Source organism: Lasioglossum baleicum, unplaced genomic scaffold (genome assembly GCF_051020765.1).
Source record: "Lasioglossum baleicum unplaced genomic scaffold, iyLasBale1 scaffold0065, whole genome shotgun sequence".
NCBI classification, from domain to species: Eukaryota; Metazoa; Arthropoda; class Insecta; order Hymenoptera; family Halictidae; genus Lasioglossum; species Lasioglossum baleicum.
The window spans coordinates 279,327-297,782 of record NW_027469125.1 but is presented as its reverse complement, the minus strand read 5'-3'; the positions used below and the strand labels follow the sequence as shown (position 1 = coordinate 297,782).

The window sequence follows — 18,456 nt, the reverse complement described above, 5'->3', positions numbered from 1 at the left end:
ATCCCGCAAGGATCACCCTTAGAAGCACGGAACAGTAATACGGTTTACGAGACACACGGTTCCGCGAACGTACGAACAGCGAGGCCCGGAAATACAGATACACGTCGTCGTTATTTCGCGTCCCGCGCACCTCGTCTATTTTCAGCTTCCGCCGATTCTGTCGCCGATAAACGAACCCGGCGCGACGAGCTATTTCAGCACGAGAGGATATGACACCGCGACAACATCTCCATCGGAAGCAGAACCGTTACATGGCGCCCGAACAGGGACCTGGTGCGAAAACAAACGCGTCGGAATAACGGCCACGTTGCAAAAGGGTATAGCCGGATAAGATAGTCAAAAATGCCCTTGAACCGAATTTTATCGACGATGTGCCATTCGATAGAGCACCACAAGAAAAAACATACTGTGCAAAATTTCAACCCTGTATCTCGATCGGGAGGGTAGTTATGGGGTAAAATCGAAAAATCAGTTTTTGGCCTATTTTCCCTAGTTAATGACGTTTAGAAATTCTGAAAAAAATCTGACACATGTCAAGAACCCAAATACATATTTTGCAATTAGTTTCAGATTTTTTAAATGGAAATCCTGCTTGTAAAAAATCAAAAACCTCAAAAAAATCGAAAAAATACAGATTTCACATGGAAGTTCTAGAGTGTCCACTTTTATATTTTTACAGTAGCAGTATATTGTTATAAGTATTGTTCATGAATTTTTTCAAATTTTTCGGTTTGGTGCGCCGTTGTTAAAAAAAATAAAAACCGATTTTTTCGACGTTTTTTCTGCGAAGAACTAAGCTAACCTTAAAATTGTTACGTTCTATTTATTCTGTAAGTCTATCAGGCTCTGATAAACCTTGAGCATTCTACAGAAGTAATTAAAAAATGAAATCAACTTAATTAATATTTCTATAGTATAAACATTACATCTAGAAATATCAATCACGTTTCCAACAGTTCAGTTGGCTCAGTGCGTTAGGCGTTCGATTGTGGACCTGCCTATACTAGGTTCGCGCCCGTCGTAGGTCTATTTTTTTTATTTCATCAATTCTCTTCCTTTTTTATATCTAACTTCACACTAGTCAAGAATATTTTTGTAGAATTCTTTTAAAAGCAATATTGAAATATTTAAAAAGTATTTTAAGGTAAAATACACCAAGTAGTAAGGTGAAGTGCCCTAAGTCTGGACAGTCCAAAAGTGATACCTAAATCTGGACAATTAAATTTTCATAGTAAAATCAGTAATTAAGAGATTAAATAATTATATTATATATTCTGAGGCCTCTTAGCTACAAGTAGGTGTGAATATTATTTCATTATGACATCAATTGATATTTAAAAATAAATTCAAAGTTCATCTGAAAACAGTATACAAAATAGTCTATTTACATGCGAATCATGTGCATTTATAGTTCGAACTTTTGTTAGAAAAAAAGATATAATTTAAGCCCTCGGACAAAAAGTAATTATCACGCATAATAATATTGATATTTTAAAATAAATTGGCAATCAAACTTAACGTAAATAATAATTATTAATCCGAATATTAGATGTCCAAGATTAGGACTGTTTTCAAATATAAGTACTCCATTCTGGGACGCGATGACAGTAGTTGTCCCACTTTAAGGTTATACGCAGTTTGCTTACGCTTGAAGCCGGACACGCGTTTGTAAATAAAATCAACGCATTGTTTGCAAAATATATAACGTATGTAGAAAATGTATTCCGGTTGTGACGTTAATAATACTTTATGTTTACATCATAAATCTATCCGTATTACTACCTAACCTTAAAAGTTGTATTATGACAAGTTTTCTTAAAACAGTAAATGAAAATTAATTATTCATGTCGGTATAATTCTTTAAAAAATGTTTTTCAGATTGTAAACTTGCTTTAAAAATTAAAATGTCAGGATGACCATCACTAGAAGTAAAACTCTTGATCCTAGTCGAAACGGAATTAATAAGTATGATAGAGTACAAATTAAAAGTAACAGCAAGCCAAAAGTCTTCATAAAATCTAAGGATATTATTAAAAATGACGGATTAAAGGACAGTAGAAGATTTAATAAAAATAAAAATTTAAGAGAATTGAAGAATCTCATTCCGTTGAGTCCATCATACAAGCTCTCAATGCAATGGATGGTGGATTATCGTTCAGGGAAGCTGCTAACCTGTATGAGATTCCAAAAAGCACATTGCATTCAAAAATGAAAAATTTAAGTTCTGTGGATGCTAAGAAAGGATCACCAACTGTACTGTCTAAGACAGAAGAAGATGACATAGAAAAATGGATTATTTACTGTGCCGAGCAGGGATTTCCAGTAACAAAAGATATTGTGTGTGATCAAGTTCAAAAATTTATCACTTCAGAGAACAGAAAAACACCTTTTAGAAATAACAGACCAGGCCACCGCTGGTTTAATGGATTTATGAAGAGACATACAAACCTAAGCAAGCAAATCGCACAAAATCTTACTGTAAAAAGAGCGTCAGTTTCTGAAAGTGATTTGAGGCTTTGGTTTCATGATGTTGAAAGCAAAATGAAAGATAAAGGAATACCCTTAACAGATCCTAAAAGAATATTCAACTTGGACGAATCCTCTTTCATGCTTGTACCCAAAGAAAGTAGTGTTTTGGCAGAGAAAGGTGCACCAGTAAAAAGAATTGTTTCAAACAATGAGAAGGGCTGCTTAACAGTATTGTTTACAGCATCTGCTGAAGGGGTAATTCTACCTCCAATGATCATGTTTGATCTAAAAAATGTACCCAAAAAAGAAATCTTAGAAAAGATTCCAGAAAGCTGGGGAGTAGCCTATAGTGATAATGGCTGGATGACAGCAGAAACTTTTTTCCAGTTTATAGCAAATATTTTTGTACCTTGGCTGAAGAAAAATAATTATCAATTCCCTGTAATTTTGTTTGTAGATAACCATGCGTCACACGTTAACTTGCCTTTATGCAAGTTTTGTGTAGAAAACCAAGTGGAATTGGTCGCACTATATCCCAATTCTACTCACATAATAGCTGGTCTAAAGCAACTAATGATACAAAAAGAGATGAAATTAAAGAAGAAAAAACAAAATTATGCACTCAATTAGACAATATGGAAAAAGAAGTATTGTCTCTTGAAGTGATTGCTTTACAACAAAAAATAAAAATTAGAGAATAGAATTTAATAGAATTTAATAGAATAATATTTTTGTATGTAATTTGTTAAAAATTTAATAAAGTTCGATGTTATAGACATAATTATATGTTGTGGGTTCGTAAATAACGAGAAGCACCTTCAATGGTTAACGATATAAACATATATTTGGTTAAATAATACAATACGCAAAGCATCTTTTATTCGTCATGCGCAACCAACCAACGTTTTAGGTTATGCTCGTTCGATCAACTCGTAAATTGAATTTGTCCCGGTATAGGCTTTACTTCTGTCCAGGTACTAGCTTAGATTGGATTTAATATGTCCCACTATAGGTTTGAATTATTCTTGTTAATACAATTAAGATATTAACCTAAACAATGATTTTTTTATTTTAAATTACTTTACAAACTCTGAACTGTATGTTAAAAATCTAAAAAAATTATTTTTGTTTATTTAAAGTGATAAAATTTAAAATAGAAAAATATGCTGTCCAGGCATAGGGCACTTCACCTTAGTTGTGTCTAACAGAGCCGTAAGGCAAGTAAAGAAAAGAAAAGGTAAACGTATAAAGGTAAACAAAGGTAAAAGTTAATGAAACATCAAAAGTTTGTCATTCTAAATATGCTTTTATAGATCCGTTAGTTTACTTTGACAAGTATCGGAACATCTGCTTTCACTGTGAAATATTTCATTAGCAACCCTGAGTGGTACATACACAACAATTGCTGTTCCGCATAAGAGACGAGGTACCAAATTGAATGCCTCAAAAGAAGTAAACAACAATAGAGCCATTTCTACAACTTGAATTTCTTTCTTTTCTCTATAACAAAGTATTTAAAACTCGAAGACACATAAATGGAATTACTGCTGAAAATGTCGAGTGTTACGTCCCGGAGTCTGACTTTCGCGAAACTATCGTTCCGCGACCCATTCCCCTTACTGGACGCTCTCAAATGCGATACAACTTTTGTCCACGCGGCACGTTACGTCCGACGTCTGACTGGGAACCACGACTTTCGCGAACATGCGTATTCTACTTAACGCTTACAGTAGATTCGCCCAAGCGGCGGACGAGAGCAGAGATAACTGAGACAGCGCGAATCTTCGCAGGGAAATATTTAGCGACTTATCGGACAGTTGAGTATGACGATCGATGAGAGAATACAGGCAGGCTTCGTTTATGCGAACTGCTTTCGTTGCTCGTTGACGGCTGCAGTCGAATCAGGCTGGATCGTCGTAGGGAGGACGATGATCCTCACTCGTCCTGGGAAGATCACGTCGTCGGTGATCCTCGGTTGGCGGGAGATACCCCGCTGTTGTCCTCCGTCTCGCGTTCGTTGACGCGCACGACCTTTCGTAATTGATAGCGACGAACGCGAATTGAATAGGAGAGTATTGCAAGCGCGGGAATGTAGGGAGAAGAACTAAGCGAGACTCACTTATTAAATTAATAACTGGAGTAGATGTTATAGGCGGGTTCTAAGCCACTTTTCACTTCACGGGAGAGCGGTACCGCCACTTCACGGGAGAGCGGTACCGCCGAGCGGTATTGCACGAGCATATATTACGTCATATTTTTAATGGAATTATTGCATCATGTTTTTTGGGGGAGGGGGGGGGGAAATACAGCCCATATCTTGAAAGATGGGGGGGGGCAGTTTCCAGGTATTGCATTCGAGACCAGTTTCCAGGTATTACGAACGTGTCCGAACGTGTTTATGTTTTCACGTCTCTACATGCAAGACTGTTTATGTCAGTCATCGCCATCTAGCTATCGTAAAACACTCATTTGAACGGAGTTCAATGAACGTCTTGTTTAATTTCATAAATATATACAACGGCCCCCTCTGAAAGATTTATGTAAGAGGGCCAGTCAATAATTTTTCTCAACATCGATTTGTCGAGGACCAACGGTTTTTCTCACGTGCGGAGATTTCGATGAACGTCTAATCTCGCGAGTTCGTCTTGTTTACTTTCGTACAACGGTCCCCTCTTATCGATGTAGTGCAAGAGGACCGTGTCGCTGTTTCCGTCTGTCATCGCCATACAGCCAGCTGTCGTATACAGCCAGCCGTCGTAAACATTCATTAAGAGTAACATTTACAATAATTTTCATCCATCTTTTTTATCGTAGTTGGGGTGGGAATGGCAAGAATAAAAGAACAGGGCGCGATGGAACGCGAAGTCTTCGTAAACGGTCCATCGTTGCAAGCGTTTGTCGTGTTGAGATTCAAAGATCAGCCATTTTTCCATACGTGGCGGTTTTCACGTACTATCCGTTTGGAATTGTGTGAAATGAACGTATCGGAGGAAAAAGGTGACACGACTGCTCCAACGTTGAAAAATTTAGCTTGGGCTCACGTCATAAATTCATACTTGAGTGATCATTTCTCTATCGAGCTGAAAACATTGGTGGAACGTTTAATGCGGAATGATGCAACGAGTCGCGTATGTTTCGTTTACACGAAAAGATTTAGTCAAGTTGTTGTGCGATGGCCGGTGATTGAATCCCCATCCACAATATTAGACATCATCGAAACGGGCGAACGTCGCATCGTTGGATGCAAAGTGTAATTATATTTTGAGAACTGGAAATTTAACGAACGATATCAAATCGAAGTTGAAAGAAATATTTTGTTGACAACTGTGCGGCAGCAAAATGACTGAAACGTTGAAAAAAATGTTGAAGTGTTTGACGCGCATGTCAATGCTGGTGAAAACTATGGACGAGTATCGCGAATGGCATCGCTCGTACATCGAGTCTCTACAGTGTTGTGTGAATTATCTAGCCTGTGCGAAAGATGAATGTAGGCAAGAAACATAGTTTAACATCGATTATGTGTCGTATGAAAACTTTGAACGTTGCGTTGCATGAACGTATTTCCTCGCCGCACACCGGTAGAGGTTTATACGATCACAGGGGTGCGAGAGCCTCGACGCTTCGTTGGGAAAATGTTGAGTCGGCGTTTAAAAATCGCATATCGACCGGCATCGTTATCAACGTCGAACATATCGATCCGAAACAATTTTTACAGCACGCGAAACGAATAATTACGGGACGCGTTACGGAATTTTTAAATACGCATTCATCGTTGAAAGCTAACGTATCGTTGGAGGCGGAATTCATGCAGCGCGCCAACGAGGTTTCCGTGAAAAGTTTCGGCACGCGAAACGTTGCATTGTTTCGGACAAGCGATCTACGACAGTGGTATCAGAGAGACGTTGTACCGACGATTTTGACATCGCTGGAAGAGTTTCAAGAGCGAGACAGCGGGTGGGCACTGTCGAAGATACTACATTTGATCGTGAACTTCAGCAACTACCAACCGTTGCAAGCCGGCTGCGCCGCTGCAACCTACTTGCCTCGAACAATACAGCTGAAAAGAGCGGTCGTGAACGTGGTCAGCAAGGATGAAGCATGCTTTTTTTGGGCGGTCGTGGCGGGTCTCTATCCGGCCGAGGCACATCCATCACGTTTGTCATCGTATCCACACTACAAAACGGTGCTTCGAACCGAAGGTTTTCAATCACCCATGCTGTTCAAAGACATTGGGAAATTTGAACGAGAAAACGACGTTTCCGTGAACGTGTTCGAATGGGTGCGGAAGAAATGTGTAACGCTTCATTTGACCGGGGAGAAACGGAGGAGACATGTAAACTTGCTGTTTCTACAGAATGCTGCAAAGACTCACAGCCATTTCGCATGCATACGAAATTTGTCACGATTGGTTTCGTCGCAGCTTAGCAAGAAGAAAAATCTCAAGTATATTTGTGATCGGTAAGTTACACGTTTTTGTGTTTTTTAAAAATTCTTTGAAGCAAAAAAGACATAATTTTTTCCTTCCCACAGGTGTTTGCAATATTTTCCCACGCCGGAGAGATTAAACATGCATACGATTGACTGTGAACGGATGAACGATTGTGCTCTGGAGCTTCCAATATCGGAAGAAGATAAGTGGTTACAGTTTAAGAACTACACGAACAAAGAACAGGCGCCGTTCGTTATTTATGCTGACTTGGAGTGCCTGCTGCTGCCTGGGGAACAGCAAGGGCAAGACCGTGCGGCACGCGTACAATATCAACAACACCACGCGTTTAGTATAGGATACTACATGCATTGTCGCTATGACGAGTCGTTGTCCGAGTATCAGGATTATCGCGATAAAGAGGGATGTGCCGCGTGGTTCGTGAACAGGTTATACGAGCTGAGTTGCAAATTACAGCCGATATTTGATAAAACGGTGCCAATGAATCCGCTAACTGAAGCGGAAAAGTTAAATTTTCATACGGCCACACATTGTCATGTCTGCGAGAAACCGTTCGACACTTCCGACGCGACGAAAGTACATGATCATTGCCATTTCACGGGTGCGTATCGTGGTCCGCCTCATAATGGATGCAATTTGAACTATCAATCTTCATACACGATACCGGTGGTTTTTCATAATTTATCAGGTTACGACGCGCATTTCATAATCAAAGAATTAGCAAACGCGTTCGAGGGGCAGATAAACGTGTTGCCATTGACGAAAGAAAAGTATATCTCTTTCACGAAAAACGTTTCCATCGAGAGACAGCCGGGTAAAGAGCGAAAGTACACAAAGTTTTTGAAATTTCGCTTCATCGACTCATTCAAATTCTTGAACTCGAGTCTGGACAAGCTGTCGTCATACTTGGACAAAAGCAAATTACGCATCGTACGAGGTGAATTTGCATATCTTTCCGACAACGATTTCAACCTGTTGACCAGAAAAGGCGTGTTCCCATACGACTATCTGACATCGTATGATAAATTAAACGATACATGTTTGCCGTCGCGCGAAGAATTTTACAATCAGTTGAATGGCAGCGAGATATCCGACGCCGATTACCTTCACGCGAATACGGTTTGGTCGCGTTTCGCTATACGAACGCTTGGACAGTACAGCGATTTATATTTAAAATTAGATGTCCTGTTGTTGGCGGATGTTTTTGAAAATTTTCGCGATGACTGTCTCGAGAATTACAAGCTCGATCCGGCACATTATTACACGCTCCCCGGTTTCGCATGGGACGTGATGATGAAAATGACGAAGATTGAATTGGAGTTGTTCACCGACGTCGACATGCTTTTGTGTGTGGAGCGAGGAATACGTGGCGGATTGAGCCAGTGTTCACATAGATATGCATGCGCAAACAACAAATATTCATCTAGCCACGACTCGAGCAAACCATCCACCTACTTAATGTATTTCGACGTGAATAATTTGTACGGTTGGGCTATGTCGCAACCTCTACCGTACAGAGACTTTCGATGGGTGGAGGAGGAGGACATAGATAATTTCGATGTCGAATCCATTCCAATCGATAGTCCCGTAGGATACATTTTGGAGGTGGATTTAGAGTATCCACGCGAAATTCACGATGCTCACGCGGATCTTCCGGTTTGTCCAAGTCACGGCACGGCGACCGACTCGAGTCAAAGAAAGTTGATGGCAACACTTCGCGATAAGGAACGATACGTTGTACATTATCGATACCTCCAACAAAGTCTAAAGCACAATCTGAAATTGAAGAAAATTCATCGAATTCTAGAGTTTCGACAGTCGCGATGGTTGCATGGCTACATCGATTTGAACACAAAATTACGCGCCAACGCGACCAACGATTTTTCCAAGAATTTGTTCAAATTAATGAACAATGCAGTGTTTGGGAAAACGATGGAGAACGTTCGAAATCATGCAATCGTGAAATTACTTTCTCGATGGAATGGTAGACACGGCGTCGAACGATTAATAGCTAGACCAAATTTTCACAGCTATACAGTGTTTTCCGAAGACTTCGTCGCGATTCAGATGAAAAAGCTGCTCGTTAAATTTTACAAACCAATCTACGTAGGCATGGCTGTATTGGATATATCGATATTTCATTTGTACAGCTTCCATTATGAGTACATGTACCCAAACTTCCAGAAAAATTGTAAGATTTTGTACACGGACACGGACAGCCTGATATACGAGATCGCTTGCGATGACGCGTACGATGCGCTGCTGAAACGTGATATCCATCGATACGATACAAGTAATTATGACCCGAACAACGTTTACGGTATTCCGATTGCGAATAATAAACAACTAGGATTGATGAAGGATGAGAATGGCGGTAAAATTATGACCGAGTTTGTAGGACTTCGTTCAAAAATGTATGCGATTCGCGTGCATGGTGATGATGAAACTAAAAAAATCAAAGGCATCAGAACAAACGTTACCGCTCGAGACATCAGTTTCAAAGACTATATCGATTGTCTTCACAATAATACAAAAAAGAGGGTTAATAGTAATCGTATAGTGTCCGTACAACATCAGGTGTATTCGATGTCGGAAGTAAAATTAGCATTGAGTCCGAACGACGATAAGCGATATATTTGTAATAATTTGATCGATACGCTTCCTTGGGGGCATTATAGCATCAATTAAGAAAAACCGAGTCACCATTTTTTATCCTCGTAAAAGAAATGGAAGTGGTAGGGAGAACGAAGTGGTAGGGAGATTATTGTAAATCTTTGTAGACTAGTCGGGGAGGGGATGCGGCCATTTTGTTGATCTTATCTGTAAAAGGAGTGGTGGGGAGACAGCATATAAAAATATCGTATTCCGAGCGTCATGCTTCAGATCAAGACAACCGTCGCTAAAACGTAGACAGCACGATGCAGCAAAACCGTCGCCCAATCGCTGAATGTGATCGTTCAAACATCGAGGAGTCGCACAAAAAGAAGAGACTAAATAATATGTAAGTAGAAAAGATGAAAAATTGTGAAAAAAGAAATTTAGAAAAAATGTCTAATTTTGAAATCTGTTGCAGGGGTTTTCACAATAGCAGCCCCATTTCATCGATGATACAGCCATCATCATCGTCACCGTCGAGTTGTTTGCACGGCGCGCGAGTCTTGAGTCGAAGATATTCGATAGCTGGAAATTATTTTAAATATCTTGAAATTGGTGTGCACGTTGGTGATGATATTTGCGTGGAACTGGCTATAGGAGATAATCGCAGTAACGAGATCACGTTTTCCCTGGATGCATGGACAGAGTTGTTGCGCACGAAGGAGTATATTTCCAATTTACAATCTATGCAGAAACAGTGTCGAAAAATGAGCGATGATTTAACATTACAAATAGTTAATCACAATGGTATGAATCTGGTGAAATTATCGAATCAGTTCGTGGCTCTGTACATCACGGAAAAAACTATGCATAACTTGTACAATCTCGAATTCTGCGTGTACAACATGTATTCATGGTTGATCGACAATGTTCCTACGGTGACTGCTAAATTTATGAATTTTGCCGCTGCGGTGAAGGATAGCAACGCGAAGAATATCATGAAAGCGATCGTCGAGAGCGAATCTTTCGATCAAAGTTCACTGATCGATTGTGAACTGGCGGCTTCGTGCGCTGACATCATCGCGGCGCAAAACAGATAGGTTAAAAAATTACTGTTGTGTGTGTGTGTGTTTTTGTAACGATACACATTATTTTAAAATAAAATTATTCGAGAATATCTCTTTTGTACTTTATTTTATTACAAATTACATTTTTTCACTATCATAAATCTTACATATAAAATACGAGTAGAAAATACAAAATTAAAGTATATTTGTTTTAGATATCCATGAATTATGCGACGCATCCATCCCCAACCATTTTACATATACGTTATTTCCTTTCCTACGTAATATTTTTTCAACTAAGTATATGTCAGGATATTTTGTCGCACGTATCTCGTGTTCGTAAAATCCTCCGGCAATCGGTTTGCCCCTTACGTCAGCCAAGAGGTATGTGACAGGATTCGTTCGTTTCACCGCGGTAATCTTGAATATTTCGGTTGACCAGTTCGGCGTGTATCCTTTGTCAAATAGGGTTTTGAACTTGCTAATGCGCACGCGATCATTGAGCTTAAATTTGGCAGGACCAGCAATCTCCATCTTGTCGTACACGGTGGACAGAAGGCGGCTGGCATTTTTACGGTTCACGTCGACGGGTCGCATACGGATGGTACGATGTTTTCGATTATTGTAGTCCTCGGTCAACGTGGGAAGCGCATCGATCCAATGATATTTTCCGCTCAACGAGAAAAATTTCCACATGCTGTTCTTCAACGTGCGATTGAAACGTTCCACGACGGATGCTTTCATAGTGTTAAACGTAGAATAATGGTTGATGTTGCGACTCCTTAGATAGTCTTGAAACGTTGTATTGTAGAATTCTTTCCCCATGTCGGTCTGCAAGTTGTTCGGGACTCTACCGTCCTTCTTCAACGCTGACGCGAAAGCTTTGCACACGTCGCTCGCATTTTTACTCTTCAAAGGAACCGCCCATGCATATTTGCTAAATACATCGATTATCGTGAGAATATATCGATGCCCTCGATTCTCTCGCGCGTATTTTTGAACTTCAACGATATCGGCTTGCCAAAGATCATCGAATCCCCGCACAACCACACGTCTACGCGGGTAAAAACGTCTCGCCGGGGCATGCAGCTCTTCCACCACGTTTTTTTTACTCATCGTCGTCGTCGTCGTTCTTCTCGCTCTCCCTTTAACCGATTATTCACTTTTCAATCGTGTCTTTCCAGTCATTAAAGCGATGACTAACAGGTACAGGAACAGGTACAGGTACAGGTATAGACAGGTATAGGCGGTTACAGGAACAGCTACAGACAGGTACAGGAACAGCTACAGACAGGTATAGGAACAGCTACAGACAGGTATAGGAACAGCTACAGACAGCCACAGGAACAGCTACAGACAGGTACAGACAGGTATAGGAACAGCTACAGACAGGTACAGACAGGTATAGGAACAGCTACAGACAGCCACAGACAGGTATAGGAACAGCTACAGACAGGTACAGACAGGTATAGGAACAGCTACAGACAGCCACAGACAGGTATAGGAACAGCTACAGACAGGTACAGACAGGTATAGGAACAGCTACAGACAGCCGCAGGAACAGCTACAGACAGGTATAGACAGGTATAGACAGGTACAGTATGACGATTGCACATCATATCCACGGATTTCCCTCAAGGACCGTCGACACGTTTCTTGTGTCAGACTTTATCGTTTCTTTAGCGGTCTTCAGGACTCCGATCAGCTTTTCATCCTGTTTAGCTAATATTTCAGACTTATTTCATGTCGTCCTCTTTTCACCTTCTCCTTCAAGGTCTCGTTGATATCGGTTGATTTCATATTTTCGTTTGCATCGTATGGAACACCTTGTATCGTAGCCAGTATTTCGGACTTTATCGTTTCTTGAGAGGTTTTCAGTTTTTTGACCAGTTTTTTCATGATCTCTGATTCAAGCTTCGCGTTAAGCGTGTCCACGTATACTTTGGTTGCAACGTGATCGTTTGCCTCGGGATTCGCCACGCGCCCGATCCTCGTACCTTTCGCATCATACAATTTAGCATCATCGTTTAAACATATAGCGTTATCGCGCACGTAACTTTTAACAACGCCGGGATAGAAAATTGGAGAAACGTTCGACTCGCGTTTGTTCGCTTCGCGAAACACCATGCCAAATTTGTTGATAGACATTGTTTCGAGTTAGTCTTCTTCTTCTTCTCCTTCTTCTTCTTCTTCAGGTATCACCAACTCGTACCGCTCGCACAACCGTTTTACCTGCGCTGCGATCCACAGTATTCGTTGAAATATCTCATCCAGTTTTATCCTTAGACTTTGAAATCTCAAATTCCAGCTTTCACCGTTGTCGTCGTCGTCTCCTCCCGAGGATATCGTTTGATTCGTTTCGCAACAATTAAGATGAATACGCATTTTTATGAACCGTAACAATTTTATCGATTGAACGAACGCATGCACGCGTTAATTTATAACTATACCGGCTTCGCGAAGTTCTTCGATTATCGCCATTATTTCATTGTCATGGTTGGAATGACCGGCATTCTTCGAAGCGGTTAACAATTTCAGACGATCGACGAGTTCGTTCGGATCGTCCCAATGCACGTAATCGATTGGATGGTCGGTCACGCGCATAGAAGTTGGAAGTTCAATCCCTCTCCCACTTCGCGACGAAAACAATGGTCCTATAATTTTCTTATACTTGTAACCTTTGTTTCCCTTTAGCTGATTCCTGCGTCGATGTGCTCGCGTAAGATTGAGAATTCTTTTGTACACGTTCTTATCATCCTCGGTGTACAGCCGCTCGTCGGGTATTTTATTGAATATCAATTCGTAAAGACCGTGAGTCCCCTCGTACCTTACTCCGTTAACGATGATATCGTCGTTGCTGTTCACATCGAATGTGGAATTTCCCAGCATCAGTTTATCATCGTGCAAATATACCCCGTACACGTTGTCGGAATTTGTCGTTGGACCGGTAAAAAATTTTTTTAAATACTCGCGCGCCAACGGTCCTAAATTCTCGGATAGATGTTGATTTTCCTCTTGATGAGTTTCAGGATTTTCAAAAATATCACGCATCGAAGATTCCAAAGATGCCTTGTTCGTCGGCTCCATCTCCTCGTCGTCGTCGTCGTCGTCGTCGTCGTCGTCATTGTCATTGTCATCGTCATTGTCATTGTCATCGTCATTAACCCTCATTTTTTTTATAGAGGACGAGGTCGGCGGTCCTCCAACATCTGAGAATCTTCTTTTTTTTCGTGAGGGTGGAGGGGAGGGTGGTGGCGTTTCCTTGATATCTGAGAACACGTTGTCGTTCGGCTCGACAGTAGCCGTATTTTGAACTAGCTGTTTCAACGGTTCAACGATCGGTCGTAAATTCGTTTGCAAATTCTCCTCGGTCGCCATTTTCCCAACTTTCAACGCCAAATACTTTTTACGTATGGTATCGCTGGTCTTCGCTATTTCGTTTGCAATCGAAACTCGCAGCTTCTCCTTCTTTTCCTTTTGAGCCGGCATATTGTTTGGAAGCGTAAGAGAGATTTACAGCCACGATACACCACCGACAACCCTTACCGAGCAACTGTGCTCATTACAGTACGACAAACTCGTTAAATCCACGTCTGTAACGACCGCGATTCGCGGGACTATCTTTATCGATTACGAGAAATCCATACTTCCTTCGCCAACAATTCGCACATAACGCGCTAAACGTCTCGAACGACATATCGGTATTTACGTGATCCTGATGAATGTGACGCAAGTTCATGGTATCCTGTTTGAACAGAATCAACAGATTGGCATTGTCGCGAATTAAATGTTTAGGTATTCTCGCGTACGACTGACCCAGGTAGAAGCAATCGACGTGCGAATGTCTACCCATCGCGAAATACTCTCTCATGATATCCTGCTCGTCACACGCCACGTCGTCGAAGATGAATATCGAATCGGGTTGTGCTTCTGCGGGAGGGATTACGTCGGCATTGTCCGCGAACGCAAAGTAGCCTACATCCTCCCCCACGGATGAGAACAGTTTGCTCAAGTATTGATATTTTGACTGGTTCAGCGATTTTGAGTACACATAAACGTTTGCGAATCGTAGTCCGTTCTCGCTTTCCAGCAGGCTAATCATAACGTTCGTTTTACCGCACCCCGATGGGCCGCTTATGACGCATCGTACATTGCATGGTAACAACGATCCATGTTTACGCATCGTCTCGTCACAATCGTCGAACGCGCGACACGTTGGAACACGAATATTCAAAGATTGTCTTACAAAACGCATGATCTGATTGACTAGATGAGAGAGGGGGGATAGTATTTATACGAGAGCTCAAACATCGTCGGTATCAGTCACTCCCCACCCCCTCCAAACGTGAGGAAGTTCTTTTCTTTTAAAAAAAGAGAGAGCATAAAAAATAGCTTATGCGCACGAATCGTTGTTTGCAACGACGTCTCGGTCCACATACGGGTAAGGGGTTTTTAAACAGAGCTATAAACGCATTACCGTTCGAATTGCATATACCTGGTTATCAATTCTGCGGTCCTGGCACGAAACTGACCGCGCGATTAGCTCGTGGGGATCGAGGAATCAATCCGTTGGATGCAGCCTGTCGCGAGCACGATATAGCGTATTCGCAGTACAAGGATCTTGAAAATCGTCACGCGGCCGATCACGTTTTGGCGAATCGCGCGCTGCATCGAGTAACGTCTGGAGACGCAACGTTGGGAGAAAAGGTGTCTGCAGCTACAGTGTTGGCAGCCATGAAAGTTAAAACGAAATTGGGCATGGGTTTGATAAAGAAAAAAGGTGAAAAGAAAAGAAAAACGACAAAACGAATTCTCCCGATCGCCAAACGCGGTGGTTTTCTGCCGTTGTTGTTGCCTGCTTTGTCAGCTATAGGAGCATTGACGGGTGGCGCCGCGGGAGTATTCAAAGCTATAAACAATGCAAAAGCTGCGAAGAAACAATTGCAAGAAGCGGAGCGACACAATCGAACCATGGAGGGTCGTGGGTTACGTCTCGCACCGTATAAGCATGGAAAAGGCTTGAAGGAGAGGAAGAAGAAAAAAAAAACAACGAAGAAAGACAACACGACGACAGACGTTGAATTAATGGCCATCTGTAAAGGATTACCATACTTTCGCGGAGTTTTTATGCGTAACGATTTGCCGCTGCGTGCGTGGGTAAATGAGCGAGGTATAGTCAATCTAGATAATAGTTGTGGGCCGGGAACGCACTGGGTCGCCTATATAAAACACGGCTCGCGTGTCAAATATTTTGATAGTTTTGGAAATCTTCGACCACCAATCGAGTTGATTCGCTATTTCGGTGCGAACGCGACGATCTTATATAACCACGAACGTTTTCAAAATTATAACGAAAGCGTGTGTGGGCAATTGTGTGTGAAGTTTCTCCGAGAATAAATTCTCTGGAAAGAGTCTCTCTCTCTCTCTCTCTCTCTCTCTCTCTCTCTCTCTCTGCACGATGCATGCGAAAAAGTCATTTACGTTCACGTTGTCGGGAAGAAGCAGCGTGCTGTCGTCCAAGCACTTTCCGCCCATAGATCTGAGCAATGGAGAATACGAGCTGGGATTGCTCGATTTGCAAACTTATTACACGATACCGAACATCAGCGCCAACATTGGAAACAATCGATTCTACTTCGGCGAAAAAGATGAAGAGGTCGTCATACCCGACGGTTCATACGAATTGGAAGCGATAAACGCATACTTGAAACGTGAAATATGCGCACGATATCCCCCAAAAAATGTCGATGAGTTGTCCACCACCTCTGATATCGAATATCCGCTGGTCTTACGAGCCAACACCAACACCATGAAAAGTGAAATTATAAGCAAGTATCAAATAAACTTTGCAAAGCCTTGCAACGTGGGCTCTATCCTAGGATTTTCCATGGATCGTGTTTTGCCACCGAACGCGTGGCATACATCGAATGTGCCTGTGAATATCATCAGCGTGAATATCGTACGAGTAGAATGCAACATAACCACCGGATCGTACGACAACGGTAAACTTGTTCACACGATACATGAATTCACGCCTCAGGTACCGCCAGGGTATAAATTGTCGGAAACGCCGGCGCGAGTCATTTACCTTCCGATCGTCGCACGAGTAATTGACGATTTAACGATTCGCATAGTTGATCAATCCGGACGTTTGATTGATTTTCGAGGTGAAGAAATCACGGTGCGACTACATGCGCGACGAAGCAATGCTAATTCATAACAATACAACATTCCATACGTTGAACAACAGCGCCTGCAGCAACAACAGCAAGAAACTAACCGCTGAGAAAAACGTAAAGTCATCGATTCGCAAGAAATTAACCGTGGAAAACGCCAAGTATCTACGATCTTTGGGATTTATTGTAAAAAAGTGAGAGGGAAAAAATCATGTTTGACAACATTTTGAACATCTCCGAAGCACCGATCTTCGACAATCGCATAACGAAGATTGAGCTGCACACGTACAATCCGTATGCTAACATAACGTTCGAGAACAGCGACGAGATAAGGATACCCATTCAGCAACAAGACCTGTACACGCTCCCGTGTAAAAGTTTCCTATACGTTGAGGGAAAACTTAGTTTACCGAGAAAACTCGAATTACCGACTGGATCAGGAGGAGAATCCAGCATCGATACGGCAACTCTTGAGAACAATGCCGTTGCGTTTATGTTTGAGGAAATACGCTACGAATTGAACGGTGTAGAAATCGATCGATCCAGAAATCCCGGTGCGACGACAACTCTGAAGAATTACGTGAGTCTGTCCAGAACGAGAAGCGGCGCATTGTCCAACGCTGGCTGGCTGTATGGTGATGGTGGACAGAAACAGGCTGCAACGGCCACGGCTGCGATACATTTCAACTTTTGTGTACCTATGAACATTTTATTAGGCTTCTGTGAAGATTACAAACGTGTTGTGATAAATGCTCGACACGAATTGATTTTGATTCGCTCGCGTACCGACGCGAACGCATTGTACAGTCCTTCCAACAACGCGAAACCTATTCTGGATCTGTACAAAATTCAATGGCGAATGCCACATGTTGCATTGCATGAAATACATAAGCTATCCATGTTACGTATTTTAGACAGCGACAGATCGATCGGCATGAGCTTTCGATCGTGGGATCTGTACGAATATCCTCTACTACAGACGACTACGAAGCATACATGGGCGATAAAAACAGCTCTGCAAATGGAAAAACCGCGATACGTGATATTCGCCTTGCAAACCGATCGAAAGAATAACTTAAAGAAAACAGCTACGCGATTCGATCATTGCGCATTGACAAATATTCGTCTTTACTTGAACTCGGAAACATATCCGTACGATGATTTAAATATCGATTTTGAGAAAGGTAAATACGCGTTGCTCTACGACATGTATGCAAAATTCCAAGAATCATACTATGGAAACGGTGAAGCGCTACCAACACCATGGATTTCCTGCGATACGGTCCACTCGTCGTTCTCGATTGTTCTCGACAAAATGAAGCGCTAAAAAATGCTACGGTCGACGTGCGAATCGAATTCGAATGTCGAACCGATGTCCCCCCATCAACAACAGCCTACTGCTTAATGATACACGACCGCATCGTGGAGTACAATCCATTGACGAACATTGTTCGAAAAATTACTTAAATCGCTCTAAAAATATTTATCATTTCTCTACTTTAATTGTATTTTTATTCTATAGGAATTGTAAAAGAAGGAACTTGTAATAAAATAAAATACAAAAGAGATATTCTCGAATAACTTTATTTTTAAAATACCTTCTCGAAAAATTTTCACATACACATCCACACATACATACATACACACACACACAATTAAACTAATAATATTACCCCCTCTCCATTGACATGTTTACATTAGC

The 18,456-nt window shown here is 41.5% G+C and overlaps 3 protein-coding genes across 3 annotated transcripts; all 3 read left to right on the top strand.

The window, feature by feature from the left end:
- Positions 1-1,948: 1,948 nt before the first annotated feature.
- LOC143219748 (uncharacterized) lies at positions 1,949-3,556 on the top strand. The gene has a single exon (XM_076445628.1). The coding sequence runs from the start codon at positions 2,137-2,139 to the stop codon at positions 3,097-3,099; it is 963 nt and encodes a 320-aa protein (XP_076301743.1). The 5' UTR covers positions 1,949-2,136; the 3' UTR covers positions 3,100-3,556.
- A 2,394-nt stretch (positions 3,557-5,950) lies between these two features.
- On the top strand, positions 5,951-9,604 carry LOC143219737 (uncharacterized). Its single transcript, XM_076445617.1, has 3 exons — positions 5,951-6,927; positions 7,000-8,835; positions 8,905-9,604. Exons 1-3 carry the CDS (start codon positions 5,951-5,953, stop codon positions 9,602-9,604), a joined length of 3,513 nt encoding a protein of 1,170 aa, XP_076301732.1.
- A 7,361-nt stretch (positions 9,605-16,965) lies between these two features.
- LOC143219736 (uncharacterized) lies at positions 16,966-18,081 on the top strand. Its single transcript, XM_076445616.1, has one exon. The coding sequence runs from the start codon at positions 16,966-16,968 to the stop codon at positions 18,079-18,081; it is 1,116 nt and encodes a 371-aa protein (XP_076301731.1).
- The last annotated feature ends 375 nt before the right edge of the window (positions 18,082-18,456 follow it).

What these genes read in the sequence shown, in the direction of transcription:
- LOC143219748 (XM_076445628.1), top strand. Translation starts at nt 2,137, where the DNA reads ATGGATGGTGGATTATCGTTCAGGGAAGCTGCTAACCTGTATGAGATT.
- LOC143219737 (XM_076445617.1), top strand. Translation starts at nt 5,951, where the DNA reads ATGAATGTAGGCAAGAAACATAGTTTAACATCGATTATGTGTCGTATG. An exon ending in CTCAAGTATATTTGTGATCG is followed by an intron (nt 6,928 to 6,999) that starts GTAAGTTACACG and finishes TCCTTCCCACAG; the next exon opens with GTGTTTGCAATATTTTCCCA. An exon ending in AAATTAATGAACAATGCAGT is followed by an intron (nt 8,836 to 8,904) that starts GTTTGGGAAAAC and finishes ATGGAATGGTAG; the next exon opens with ACACGGCGTCGAACGATTAA.
- LOC143219736 (XM_076445616.1), top strand. Translation starts at nt 16,966, where the DNA reads ATGTTTGACAACATTTTGAACATCTCCGAAGCACCGATCTTCGACAAT.